Source organism: Magallana gigas, chromosome 2 (assembly GCF_963853765.1).
Source record: "Magallana gigas chromosome 2, xbMagGiga1.1, whole genome shotgun sequence".
Taxonomy (NCBI): Eukaryota; Metazoa; Mollusca; class Bivalvia; order Ostreida; family Ostreidae; genus Magallana; species Magallana gigas.
Genome location: NC_088854.1, coordinates 32,328,082 through 32,343,673, shown reverse-complemented (window position 1 = coordinate 32,343,673; position 15,592 = coordinate 32,328,082). Strand labels below are relative to the sequence as shown.

At 32.4% G+C, this 15,592-nt stretch overlaps 1 protein-coding gene across 1 annotated transcript; it reads left to right on the top strand.

The window, feature by feature from the left end:
• Positions 1–104: 104 nt before the first annotated feature.
• Positions 105–15,492, top strand: LOC105319223 (beta-secretase 1). The gene is made up of 11 exons (XM_066076188.1): positions 105–236; positions 1,366–1,750; positions 2,208–2,296; positions 7,497–7,713; positions 8,256–8,390; positions 8,799–8,933; positions 9,130–9,231; positions 9,801–9,959; positions 10,367–10,448; positions 10,672–10,818; positions 12,413–15,492. The coding sequence occupies exons 2-11, from the start codon at positions 1,484–1,486 to the stop codon at positions 12,640–12,642; spliced, it is 1,563 nt and encodes a 520-aa protein (XP_065932260.1). The 5' UTR covers positions 105–236; positions 1,366–1,483; the 3' UTR covers positions 12,643–15,492.
• Positions 15,493–15,592: the final 100 nt, after the last annotated feature.

Here is a 15,592-nt window from a genome sequence, read left to right as displayed (position 1 = left end):
GCAAGGTGCTCCCGAATATGAATATTACACAAAAAATTGTGACGATGTTGGACGTAATTTTGAAAACATCAGAAGAATAGATTTTATCATTTAAAAAAATCAGAAACAGTAAGAGTATGCGATGGGTTTTATTTTACACAGTTATGCCTAGCAAGTCTTATGATGAAATTCTCGTTTTACCAACCGCTTTTTACTTTCACTTTATGCTTCCGTTTTCTCGTTTTCTGAATGAAGAGGTAGGCAAACATGTCAAATAATGGGCCATCTTCTGTCATGTTACCTGTAGAATTAAAGCTTTTCTGTTTATTTAAACAATAGATATACCTTTTAGGCCCACTAGTTGTTGGAAATTAGTTTTGATAAAATGTTATATAAGATAGGATAGATTGTATATACATATGTACTTATTCTCAGACTGTAAATGAAAATAATCAATACCTTACCTGTAGTTTAGAAAATATTATTTACATATTTTAGATATTAAAGTCTGCCACAGGTTACTGTTTCTGTCACTTTTTGACGAATTTTAAAGAGAATAAACATACCTGTCAAAGAAGTGCAATCAAATATAAATGATACATATCATGAAAGATAAGATATATATTTATTAATTGACATTTCATCTATTTTACTTGGAGAAATTAACATGGAGAAAATAACATAAATTATATCAAAATTTCTTTTAGAGATTTATAATGGGAGATTTTTACTTATTTTTTTCATTCGGAATTAATACTTGGAACACATCGCACTATTTCTCAACATTATCATCAGCTTGGGCACTTTTCACGTCACTTGCAATGCTGAATCCCCATTGCCTTTGTATTTTTAATTGTGTATTAAAACCTGAATGCTAGAGAGGTTAAACTGAAATCTGAACATTCTAGTGGATGAATGAAGTTTGGGCACAAAAGTATTTATGATTGATATCAAAATATGATAATGAAGCAAAACGTAATGGAAGCAGATACCTGGAATTAAGTACAATACATTAGTAATATGTTTTATGATGTGACTGTGTTGAGGGCAAAGTATCATCCTCATGGCAAAATTCATCTCTAGGCTAGGACATTTTGATTAACATGCACATAAACCAGATCTCAGGACTTTCCTGAGATAATCTAGTTTTAAAACATAACCCAAACTTTGGTTGCTTGTAGGGGTTAAAATTAGTATATATTCCAGTATGCATCTATAACCCGGTTTAATTTGGTAGCTAATTATTCTTCTCACAAAAACATTATTTTTTTTATATGTTAAAATGAATAAAGATGTATTTTAACAATCCTCATTGAGACCATTAGAGAATTGTGCATATACATTATTTAAGATTTATTTATTACTTCCATCTCTTTATCGCTTCAGTTTGTATAGAAATGCCAGACCCTTGTAATATAACTTACGGTAATCACCAGAACTTAACCTGATTAACCAAAAAAAGAGGCATCAAATTACTTTTATTGAAAAGTAATGCAACATTGAGATGGTAACAAGCCCGCATTGCAGCCGGAAAAGAAGTCTTATTTATGATACGTGCAAGTGGATCCTTGCCTTTACATTGTTGGTCAATACATTGCATGTGAATGCTGGGTCATTCCCTACACTTCCTCTAAAAGTTGGATACATCCATAATGTCGGACATGATAGATATAGAAGAAGTGATCAATTTCAAAGTCAGAGAAACAACCTGAAAGGAAAACCGGGTCAAGGCTACTATGTGGAGATGGAGATAGGAACCCCTCCACAAAAAGTGAGCAGGATTATCTTGATTATTGTCATTCAAGTTTTAAATCTGTGAATAATTATAGATTTGACTTTGTCTTTTGTTGTTGGTTAATAAAACAGCTAGCCATACTACTTAAATCAATGGCACAGCTGTGTTTGCTTTACATAAGAATTGTGATACATGTGCAATAATATAATATAAAAAGTATGGTGTAATAAGATCAAAATTATTTGTCCAAATCTTTTTTTAATAGACAAAATTACATTAGATATATCATGTACATTAGAAATATCATATATATATATATATATATATATATATATATATATATATATATATATATATATATATATATATATATATATATATATATATATATATATATATATATGGTAAACATTTCACCATTGTAATCCTGATATTTTTTGTTGATCATTTCTGTTATGTACGCTGCACTTGGTGTATTATTTCTTTTTAACAGATCAATGTACTCATTGACACAGGAAGTAGTAATTTTGCAATTGCTGCCACTCCTGACCCAGATATTGATAAATTTTTCCAGAGGGAAAAGTAAGTGTCAAATCTATCAACTGGAGAATTGATAATTTAATTGTTAGATCTTTGTAGTTTTTAGCTCACCTGAGCCAAAGGCTCAAGTGAGCTTTTCTGATCACAATTTGTCCGTTGTCTGTCGTCGTTGTCGTTGTCGTTGTCGTTGTCGGCGTTGGCGTTGGCGTTGTAAACTTTTCACATTTTCATCTTCTTCTCAAGAACCACTGGGCAGATTTCAACCAAATTTGGCACAAAGCACCACTAGGTGAAGGGGATTCAAGTTTGTTCAAATGAAGGGCCACGCCCTCTTTAAAGGGGAGATAATTGAGAATTATTGAAAATTTGTTGGTATTTTTCAAAAATCTTCTTCTCAAAAACTATTCGGCCTGAAAAGCTCAAACTTGTGTGGCGGCATCCTCAGGTAGTGTAGATTCAAGTTTGTTCAAATTATGGTCCCCAGGGGTAGGGAGGGGCCACAATGGGGGGATCAAGTTTTACATAGAAATATATAGACAAAATCCTTAAAAATCTTCTTCTAAAAAACTATCAGGCCAGAAAAGCTCAAATTAAAATGGGAGCCTCCTCAGATAGTGTAGATTCAAGTTTGTTCAAATCATGGTCCCCGGGGGTAGGGTGGGGCCTCAATGGGGGGATCAAGTTTTACATAGGAATATATAGAGAAAATCTTTAAAAATCTTCTTCTAAAACATTATTAGGCCTGAGAAGCTCAAATCAAAGTGGAAGCTTCCTCAGGTAGTGTAGATTCAAGTTTGTTCAAATCATGGTCCCCAGGGGTAGGGTGGGGCCACAATGGGGGGATCAAGTTTTACATAGGAATATATAGAGAAAATCTTTAAAAATCTTCTTCTAAAACATTATTAGGCCAGAAAAGCTCAAATTAAAATGGAAGCATCCTCAGGTAGTGTAGATTCAAGTTTGTTCAAATTATGGTCCCCGGGGGTAGGGTGGGACCTCAATGGGGGGATCAAGTTTTACATAGGAATATATAGAGAAAATCTTTAAAAATCTTCTTCTAAAAAACTATCAGGCCAGAAAAGCTCAAATTAAAATGGAAGCATCCTCAGGTAGTGTAGATTCAAGTTTGTTCAAATTATGGTCCCCGGGGGTAGGGTGGGGCCACAAGAGGGGGGTCATGTTTTACATAGGAATATATCGAATTTTTAGCTCACCGAGACGAAGTCAAGGAGAGCTTATGCTATACCCTCGGCGTCGGCGGTGGCGTCGGCGTCGGCGTCCGGACCTGGTTAAAGTTTTTGTTGCAGGTCCTGTATCTAAGCTATTACTTGTCCTATCTTCACCAAACTTGCATGGATGATGCATCTGGACCTACTTATGGACTTGAAAGACTTGGATGCTGAATCTGGGTCCTAAATTTCAGATGCTGGAGGAGGTTAAGGTTGTTGGACCAGGTTAAAGTTTTTGTTGCAGGTGCCCTTTGATAGCAGTATCTTAGTTACTGCTGGTCTGTACTTCACCAAACTTGCATGGATGGTGTGCCTTATGATACTGATGCACCAGACAGGCTTGAGTGCTGAATCTGAGCTATAAGTTTCGGATGCTGGAGGAGGTTAAGGTTTTTGGAGCAGGTTAAAGTTTTTGTTGCGGGTGCCGATTGATAGCAATATCTAAGTTACTACTGGTCCTAACTTCACCAAACTTGTATGGATGGTGTGCCTTATGATTCTGATGCACCAGACAGGCTTGAGTGCTGAATCTGAGCTATAAGTTTCGGATGCTGGAAGAGGTTAAGGTTTTTAGAGCTGGTTAAAATTTTTGTTGCAGGTGCCCTCTGATGATTAATCTTAGTTACTACTGGTCCTAACTTCACCAAACTTGTATGGATGGTGCGTCTTATGATACTGATGCACCTGACAAGCTTGAATGCTGAATCTGAGCAATAGGTTTCGGATGCTGGAGGAGGTTAAGGTTTTAAGAGCTGGTTAGATAAAGTTTTTGAAACAGGTGCCCTCTGATGATGATATCTTAGTTATTACTTGTCCTTACTTCACCAGACTTCCATGGATGGTGTGTCTTATGATACTGATGCACCTGACAGGCTTGAATGCATAGTCTGATTTCGGATGCTGGATAAAGTTAAGTTTTTAGGAACAGGTCACATGTTTAATAGATGATAGTACTATTTCAAACTTGCATAGTTGATTTAACTGTAATATGATGAATCGCAGAGGTAGCTTCAGATGCAGAGCTTGATCTCCATTATCAAGGATGCTAAAAAATAAATCTTAGTTATTACTGGTCCTAACTTCACCAAACTTGAATGGATGGTGTGTCTTATGATACAGATGCACCTGACAGGCTTGAGTGCTGAATCTGAGCCATAGGTTGCGGATGCTGGAGGAAGTTAAGGTTTTAATTGCTAGTGCCCTCTGATGATGATATCTTAGTTATTACTGGTCCAAACTTCACCAAAATTGCATGGATGATGCGTCTTATGATACAAATGCACCTGATGGGCTTGAATGCTGAATCTGAGCCATAGGTTTCGGATGCTGGATGAGGTTTAGTTTTTTGGAACAGGTCACATGTTTTATAGATGATAGCTTGCATAGTTGATTTAACTTTATTATAAATTAAATGCAGAGGTTGCTTCAGAAGCAGAGCCTGATCTCCATTATCAAGGATGCTAAAGAAATCTCCTACCTCACTCAAACCAGCTCGATAGATAGATGTGTTTGTTGATAAATGATATAACATGATTCCTATGATAAAGTATTGTATGATATGAAACAATATTGTTTGATATGATACAATATGATATCATATGTTATATTATAAAAAGTTATACGATACGATATGATATTGTATCAATTTTTTTGATATTTTATGATATGATTATGTATCATGATATTGTTATGTATAGTATTGTATATTATGATACAATATTGTATAATATTATATTGTATTTTTAATTAATTATTTTATCACATGATACAATTACATAAGATATTGCAAAATATTATATTGTATCCTATGATACAATATTGTATATTCTATAATATTGTATCATACAATATTGTATAATATGATATTGGTTTCAGTAATATAGAATTATATCACGTGAAATTGTATTATATGATATTGTAATATTATATAATATTGTATCATACGATATTGTATGATATGATATTGGTTTATATGTTATATTATCATATCACATGAAATTGCATTATATGATATTGTAATATATTTTATTGTGTCATATGATGCAATATGTATAATATAATAATGTATTTTATAATATTTTACCATATCTCATAATATTGTATCATTTGATAAGATATAATGTTGGAATCAAATTATATTGTATTATATGATATAATATCATATAATGTATCAAATATGTTTCAGTGTCATTCAATACAATATCATTCTATATTATACAATATAATATCATGTTTCAGTGTTATGATGTATTATGTAATATGATATTGTAATATGATACTATATTGTATTATATTTTATGATATTGTATTATGTGATCAAATACAATAAGGTATAACACAATACAATGTCATATCATACGTTACAATATCGAATCTCATTATTGTTTATTACGGTATTTTATTTATTATATGATATATATTATATTAGAAATATGACATGATTCAATATTTAATTTTATATCATTGTATTGATTGAAATATGAAAATATGATTATCATAAAAAAATTTATCAGATGATATACGAGATTTTGTCAAAACAGAATCCATGAATATCCAAGATCATAAAGTATGATTTTCATATAAAATGATAAAGGTGGTCTTACGAAGGTGATGTCTCATAAGGGTGATGCTCCGTCTCGGTGAGCTTAGTAATCTATGATTACCTATGTTTTTTTTTAAAATCTTCTTCTAAAAAACTATCAGGCCAGAAAAGCTTAAATTTGAGTGGAAGCATCCTCAGATAGTGTAGATTCAAGTTTGTTCAAATCATGGTCCCCAGGGGTAGGGTGGGGCCACAATTAGGGGATAAATTTTTATATAGGAATATATAGAGAAAATCTTTAAAAAAATTTCTTTTCAAAACTTTATGGCCAAGAAAGCTCAAATTGTAACCATCCTCAGATAATGTAGATTCAAGTTTGTTCAAATCATGGTCCCTGGGGGTAGGGCGGGGCCACAATGGGGGATAAATTTTTATATATAGAGAAAATCTTTAAAAATCTTCTTCTCAAAACTATAAGGCCAGGAAAGCCCAAATTTAAGTGGAAGCATCCCAAGATCGTAAAGATTCAAGTTTGTTTAAATAATAGTCATGGGGTATGGTGAGGCCACAATGGGGGATGAATTTTTACATAGGAATATATAGAGAAAATCTTTAATATCTTCTTTTTAAAGACTATTTGGCCAGAAAAGCCTAAACTTGTGTAGAGGCATCCTCGGATAGTGTAAATTCAAGTTTGCAAAATCACAGTCCCTAGTGATAGGGCTGGGCCGTGACGGCAGTTTGAATTTTTACATAGGAATATATAGAGAAAATCTTTAAAAATATTCTGGGAAAGTTTTCGGTCCAAAACTCAGTACTTAGTGTGAAAGCACAGGTTATGCAGATTTAAGTTTGATGAAACCATGATTCCCTAGAGAAAAGGGGGGCCACGAAATGGAGGGGGGGGGGTAAATTGGAATAGAGAAAAATCTTCTTACAGGTACAACAACAAAAGGGGCTTGGTATTTACCCCAAAAAAGAGGTGGATAAAAATTGACAGATTTTCTATTTTTTTAGCAAGATCTACTGTACTTAGTTGTCAAGATATTTTGATACTGTAATGCTAATTTGATCAGAATTAAGGCAATTGTTGCTCAGGTGAGCGATGTGGCCCCTGGGCCTCTTGTTTCCCTATGGATTGGAATACCTTATCACAGCATAAAAAAGTGGGGGGGGGGGGGGGGGGGTTCTCTGAGGGTTTTTCTTTATCCTATACCATTGATACATAAGTTTGAAAGAAAACAGCTATTTTGTTTTCTTTTATTATGATAACCTGTAATGCTAGAGATAATACTAGATTGTTGTGTTTAAACACCAGAGCCTTGTTTAAAAATCTTGATATTAAAACGAGGAAAACTACTTGATCTGTACCCTATGAAATAAAAACTTTTTCTCAGACTTTAATACACCCCTTATTATGTTCTACAACCAGGTGAAATGAAGCGGTTAACCAGTTTTTATTCATTTTCAGCTCTTCAACCTATTCACTTATAGGAACCTCAGTATATGTACCATACACACAGGGAAACTGGAAGGGAACTTTGGGGTCAGATCTAGTGACCTTGACCTCACTCCCTAATGTCACGGTGACAGCCAATATTGCCTTCATTACAGAGTCAAAGCAGTTTTTCATCAATGGGTCAAACTGGCAAGGCATTCTTGGATTAGCCTATAGTAGCATAGCCAGGGTAATTTGAATTATCAAACATTCAAAAGCTTCTAAATTAGTAAATAATTCAAGACCATAATCAGCTTTTACAATAAAAGTTTTATTGCCTGGTTATACGATGATCGCTTTTATTTGAAGGTTTAAGCATATGGAAATCCCATAATATTACTAATTACCGGTATACGATTTGTTAACATTCCTCTCAAATCTGAACATTATAGGGTATTAAAGATAGGATACTTTTTAGAATGTCAATTAAACTAGTCTTGAGAGTTTATCTATTTGTGGATAAAGTTTTATTTATAATTCGAAGCTTATGACAAAACTCACTTTTGTAAAAGTAGAGATTTATGAATTTAAACTTTAATTTCCAGTTGTCAGTTATAACTCAGACTTAATTAGATTTATCAGATATGATATGCCAGATTTTGATGATATATTAATGATATTATATCATTAGTAAATCATTGAATTCCTGACATACCTCTTAAATGTGTAAGCATTGTATATCATATACCTGTACAATGCTTACACATTAGATATGTGACTTAATGTTTCCAGCCAGACCAATCTGTGACCCCTTTCCTGGACTCTCTGATCGACAACACAGGCATAAGTGACGTCTTTTCTATTCAGCTATGTGGGGATAAGTTTGAGCAACAGACAGACAAGGATGTGGAATTAGGAGGCACTATTGTAAGTGTAATTGATCTGATAATTTTGATTTACTTAGGACTAGCTGTCATGTAATTTTAAAAGTACCTATAAAGCTACCATATTCATGCATCATCAAACATTTCCATTAAAGTGTCAATCACTTGCTGTAAAAGCGGTTATTTACACATGGGGGGAATTGACACTAGTTACATGGTAAGCTTAAAACTGCATGAAATACCCCTGCGCGTATGGTAAAAATATCAAAACTTTAATGTGGTAAATCATGCATCTGTATTTTATACCCATGCATATTGTTTGACTGTAGAAAGCATGCTTAACAACCAGCATAGATAACCACTTTTACAATGTAATGCATAATTGATGAAAATGATGTTCTTGAATAAATAAATATAGAAGTATTTACATGTATTTCCATGTTTACTGTAGACATTTGGAGGGGTGGATCCAAAGCTACACAGTGGACCTGTGTTCTTCACCAACATACACAAACAGTGGTACTATGAGGTCGTCATTGTGGATGTACAGGTCAATGGAGAGAGCATCAACCTGGACTGTAAAGAGGTACACTGAGTTCATTGCCATCATGATGGAAGTAATCTTTGCCAAATTTCCTTACACCAAAATTTTGTTTGTACTTTTTCCTGGTTCTCAATAATTTTCTCTCTCTCTTATTCTCTCTCGCTCCTTCAATCGAGAAGGAGAAATGGTTGACATTCTTATTTCTGCATCTGAAAATGTCATTGTTTTTTGTTTTCAGTATAATTTCCCAAAGACCATTGTTGACAGTGGAACAACGGACCTGAGATTACCAAACAAGGTGTACACATCGGTCATTGACCACATCAAAAACTATGTACAGGTAAGTACAAATATTTCAAACAATCAACATCCTTTATAACATGAACATTCTTTATTGAAATTACAAGATAAATACATGTATTAGGTTGACTACACTAAAGATGTTCAAGTAGGTATCCATAATTTTGCTCTGATAGCTGAACATATTGAAGCATTCTGAATTTTATTTTATCCCTGCTATGTTAGGGAGGATATATTGCAATCATTTTGTCTCTTTTCTGTTCATAAATCTTTCCTATCAGGTTACTGATAATTGCTTAATAGAAGAAAGAGCAGAGGGGTATCTTTGGCCCCAAAAATGTGTCATAAACCAGACCTGAGGTCATCCTGAGGTCATTTGACCAATGTAAATGTTAAATTACAAAAAAAAAATGACATTTTCATGCTTAGTCCATTCTTTTTGAGAGAAGAAACATCAGAGGCTCATACTTATGATACAGGTTTCTTATGACCCAAAGTTTTGTCATGACCCGACCCTTACCCAAGGTCTTTTGATAAGGTCAAGGTCATATGATCATCACCATGGTTGTTTTGTGCCTGGTTCATAATGTTTAAAATTTGTGTTTTCAGAATTCCCCCAAGGCTCCTGCCTTGACTCATGGATTCTGGACTGGAGATATTGATCTGTGCTATAAAGATGGGGCAATTCCCTACGACATTTTCCCATTTGTTGGTTTAGGGTTTGCAGAGAATGACCAACAGTCCTTCAAGATCATTGTTGCTCCACAGGTAGGTATTTTTTGTTCATTTGACAATTTGTGATATGTATGTTTAGAGTGTATTTAAACCTCATTTTTGTTTTTTCCTTCGTTCCTCACAGAACATTGCATTTGCTGATAATGCAATGGTTTCTGTTCAATAGTTTTGTAGTGCAAATTTAATAAAATTTTACTTGAAAATAAATTTGTCTCAACCAGGTACCCACCACACAGTTGTCAAATTGTATAGATGTGCCTTGTTTATTTTCTTCAGCAAAAGTAATTTAATATATGATTTATTTTGATTTAAAAATAGAATCCGCATTTCTATTTGCTCTTTAACAAGAGTTGACAAGAAGGAAATTCTAGTATGGTATCAAAGAAAATAAAAACAATCATGAGTAAAATGCATCAAATTTTGTTTTTGTCTATTTTCAGCAATACATTAAATCTGTAGGGAAGGATGATGAAAAACCAGATGAAATATGCTTCAAGCTTGGTATTGCAAGTTCTTCTTCTGGTAAGTTACAACTTACAAGTCAAAGATATGGGTAATTTTCAATTACATGTTCAGAGACCGACCCTTCCCCCTCCCACCTTACCCCGTTATAAGTTTTAGTTGATTGTGCTGTTTATTCATGTGTTATGTATTCTTTTATATTGATAGTAGATGCAGTTTTAATGTATTTTTTGTCTCACTATATACATGCATGTACATATAAATCACTCAATGTTGCTTACAGGTACAGTCATTGGAGCAGTTGTGATGGAGGGTTTCTATGTGGTCTTTGATAGACAGAGCAATAGAATAGGGTTCGCTGACACAACCTGCCCAGCAGTGGCCCAGCAGTTCAACCGGTCGCACATGTCTGGTCCTTACCAGTTTTCAGGTTTGTCTGCATTTAATTATACCCCCGCAAACGAAGTTTAGGGGGGTATATTGGTTTCACCCTGTCCGTCTGTCTGTAGACGCAACTTTGTCCCCCCTATAGAATTTTTCATTATTGCATGGAACAGTTTGAAAATTTGTACATATGTTGAACACTACCTGAAGATGTGCACCTGCAATTTTTTTTAAGATCAGACAAGATTTAATGATTTTATGACAGTTTTCATTTTCCTTATTCTATATATTGTACACTAATGTTGAAAAGTAAGGGAGGTAATCCTTACAAATTTTATTAATTATTAATAGAAAACACTCTAAAATATATTTATATAAATACATCCAGATGGAGGTTTTTTGTCTTTATGTCTTAATTGATAAAAAAAAATATTTTTTATAAGTATTCTATCAACTGACAATGCAAAGAGAGCTAATAAGAACATCAAAGACAAGTGTGGCTGAATTAATTTGTCCCAAGGGAGCCATTATCTGAGCCATGGTTCAGATCGAGCATGTGTTTAGGGGAAATTGATTATCTGTAAAATGGGTGATGGTTTTGGGGCTATTTTAAAACTGTTTCATGTAAACCAAAAGTTCTATCATTATAAGGAAATAAATAATATCATTATTCATAAAGAAGTTAAACTATTTTTAGAGGTTGTTTAAATTTATTTGTCATTGACAAGTAAATTGATGAAGTGACCCTATTGGGCATTAATTTAAATGAAATTCAAAATTACTGATATGATTGTAGTGTTTTGGCAATTTTAAAATTGTTTGAAATATTAAATTTTCTTTTTTACATATTTTTACATAGTATGGTAATTATGGTAATGTTTTGGGAGTTTATTAAATTCAACAAGCTCATCAAAGAAAATCATAGTCCTATGGGATCAATTTTCTGATATGGAGTTCCATTGTGCCATAGGAGAAAGTGAGGAAAATTTGAAACAACTAATTGCATCTGTCAAGACTCTTATTAGAAAGATATTGAAAGTTTTATCAACAGAAGAGCATTGCTTGGCCACCGGTATTTCCATTTACTGCAAAGGGAGGGGTTATTGTCATTTTGTTGGTTTTTCTTTAAATCAATTAAATTAAAAAATATATATCATCAGATACATACATTTGTAAATGTATTACTGTTGTAGATATGTATGTACAGTGAAATTCTGACAATTTTGATTTTAATTTTTCTTTGTTAACTAATTCTTTTTTTTTTTACAATTCTAGAATTTTATTTTTGTATGTGTTCCAAACCTTTATTATTCAATTCAATTATTTGTCCCATATGAAATTAGCCTTGCGGGGGTATTAGTCCCATTAGGACAGTTCTAGTTTAAGTTCTTTTTGAAAGATTTTTCTACACTAAAAAATCATAATAAAATAATTTTTGTTTTTGGTTGGTTAAAATTCACATGTTTATATGAATTTTCTTTCATGTGTAGAGTTTTTAAAAAAGTATTTCGAGTAAAGAGTATGTTTTTAAAAATGTATATTTGTTAAGCGCTTAAACATACGTTAATCCCAATGATCATCAGACTGTGATCATAAGGTGTGTTTACCGTTAACAAACACATTTTGTTCATATATTCCAGGTTCCATAGGGAACTGTGCCTATGCTAAACCAGAGAAATCCAATAAGACCCTGACAATAGTAGCGTACGTTTTGGCGGGAATCTGCGGAGCTTGCATTCTGCCCTTGCTTTTCCTCTTCGTTCAGTACCAGTGGCGGACATCGAAGTGTTATGAAAAATTCAAACGACAAAATTCGGATGGAGACTCAAACGATCTGATCGATGAACCATCATTTATGCATGAATCGTAATTACGCAGAGCAGATTAATTTTTTTCTATTTTTAGGCTTGTGAAACTGACAAGGTACTTTGATTAATAATACATATAATTATGTTTAACTAAGAAAACTTTAGGAATGGTGTTTTTAGAGGTATTTTCTGTTGAGGTGTTAGAATTTTCATCCGGTAGTGAATGTTGTAATATGCTATACATCATGTTGTGGGCCTCAATCATAGATAGTATTATTTTCCATATAAACATGTATTTTACATATTTTTGAGTAAAAATACATGTACGTGTATACAATGCCTTTCAGTATACATGTACATGTTTATTTTTTATATTGCCTTAGCTAATGATAATTTGGCATTACCGCTATATAAAACAAAACTCATGATATTGTGCTCTTCCATCGGTGCATCTCTTTTATTCCAAGACAAACATGCTACAGTAGTTAGGTGGTTGTTGGTTGAATTTGAACAACAATCTCAAAATATTTATGAAAGTAAATAGTGCATAACTTTAATGGGCATTTTATAGCTTAAAATTAGCACTGTAATCTTTGATTTTGGCATTGTTTGATCTTGTATGAATCAGCCATTTTAAGCCTGGTTTGTAAATTACCTGCAAGATTGAAATATACCAGAAAATAAATTCTATGCATTTCTCAAACTTTTCACATACAACTATACTTTCAGTTCTTTTAGTACTTTGATTTATTCCTGCAGTACATGTAGTAGTACTTTAACACTCGGATCTTCATAGTATAAGGAAGTAAAATATATACCCTATGCAATGTACATTTTGTACATTTAAAGCGCAAAATTTCCCTCAATTCTTTGACCTTAACCTGAAATCCTGAAATACCGGTAAATGTGTAGCATCTATCTTTTGTCTAGAATATACATTTGCATGTATCAGTATAAAGGTATAATATATGTATTTAATGTTATTAAGTCTGTATGGGTTCTTGTACAGTTTAATTTTTTACAACTGCATGGGTATACATGTATGTTATTAATAATGTATTAAAAAGTGCATTTTATAAAGTTGCAGTTGAAAATAGGACAAGTTGTTAATGTTTAATGATTTTGTGTTCAGTTGGTTTTTATATTATTGAAATCTCAACATGTAAAAACATGACTTTGAGTTTATATATTACGAAAGATATATGATCAAAATGAAAGTACATTATCTTTAAATTGTAATCACTTTTAATGAAATTTGTATTATTTGGCCATAAAATGAAGATGTCTCATTTTTGCTTAAAGATCATGGCTACATGTTGTTAGCATGTATAGTGAAATGTTTATTCATGTTTAATTGAGGTTGTACATGTCGTTGGCTAAATATTTAATAATATGTCCTTTATATATACCGGTATTTCAAATTCAATGCATTTTTTGTGCTGTGTAGCACAGATAGCATTAGTGCTAGTTGTAGCTATTACGCTACAGTTAGGGAGAAAATCATGTTATACTCATTAATTAGCTCCATGCAATTAAGAATAATTATTGTAGTTTGATTGGGTGCACATCAGCAACTAAGTAAAGAAAAAACACTCAAAAGTGTCCTAATATTAGTACACGTACATTACGTATTATATATTTGCTATACCCTGTTAGTATATATACTCAAAAGCTGGTGTTTCACTTCTCAGTGTCTTCTTTGTTTTGTTTATGAATATTTTTGTCATTTATGCATTCTCTTCATAGCTTGATAAGGTATATACATGAACATTCGTATGCATGTGTATATACCCACCTTCTTTGTTTTTAGTATAAAAAGATATATTTATTTCCCTTTTTGACATTACACTGCTGCCATTTTTTCACTTCTATAAGGTTTCATGTCTGTTTTAGCTTTCATAAGTATATTGTAATCAAGTCATATTTCCTATTTCCTAATTCTATACAGTTTTGAAATTCTTACTTTAAGTCTATTTTGTTGTAAACTGTGGTTTCATTAAGAAAATTCATTGGCATCAGTTTTCATGGATATGTTAATCTGTTGACAAATTAATGGTCCATTTTGAAAAACATGCTATCAATTATTTAACTTTGATGGACATTTGGCTTTTGTTGATCACCGTGAAATCCACAAAAATTGATGTTTAATCAGTATTGATGAAACCACAATTTATTGCATGGACAAATTATTTGGAAAAAAATTCTAGAACTTTGCTATAAGTCATGCCTGGAATATGAATAATATGGCATCTTCATGGCTCACTACATTTAAGCATTAAGTGGAAGTTACGGTACTTTGTAGATGTAGTTTTATCTAGTTTTAGGGACAAATTGTTAATTATGGTTTAGGCAGCTATGAATGGAATGATATTTTAATTATCGTCATGGTTACAACCTGTTAAATTGTTTATCAAGCTGAGAGATAAATATATAATACCGGTACATAAGTCTATTATTCATGAAAATAGATTTACATTTGCTGGTTATGTCTTATAGATTTATGAAATAAAATCTCATATTGCTAGCAATAATGTGAATAATTAATAATCTGAGAATACTTTTTTTTTAATATAATAAAGTCAATTTAAAAGTGTTTTGGGTTTGTAAAACGTAATTTGAAAATTTTGTACAGTTATTTAGTAATTTCAATACTCACAGCTCAGCTAATATTGCAATATTTTCTCTGTGATACTTGTGGGTATTTTTCAGGTTTAGATGATATGTTCTCACCGTGATAGAAATTACTACTCACTGGTTTATGGAATTGGGTTTTCATAGAAGTATATTATGATTCAGGTGTTTCAACTTCAAAAAACCTTGCTTATTTGTAGAGAATTCATTGATGTACATATGATATATAATTAATTGCCAAATGGTGTAAAAATTGGAAATAAATGCTTTAAATCTTATAAGGAATTAAATTACTAATAATTGTACATGTATATAAATTATGTCTCTTCTCTAGTCAGAAAGATATTTTTTAATGCAAAGGCAACATGCTGCTAAACTGGT

What these genes read in the sequence shown, in the direction of transcription:
- LOC105319223 (XM_066076188.1), top strand. Translation starts at nt 1,484, where the DNA reads ATGGTAACAAGCCCGCATTGCAGCCGGAAAAGAAGTCTTATTTATGAT. An exon ending in ACATCAAAAACTATGTACAG is followed by an intron (nt 9,232 to 9,800) that starts GTAAGTACAAAT and finishes TTGTGTTTTCAG; the next exon opens with AATTCCCCCAAGGCTCCTGC. An exon ending in TATTGCAAGTTCTTCTTCTG is followed by an intron (nt 10,449 to 10,671) that starts GTAAGTTACAAC and finishes TGTTGCTTACAG; the next exon opens with GTACAGTCATTGGAGCAGTT.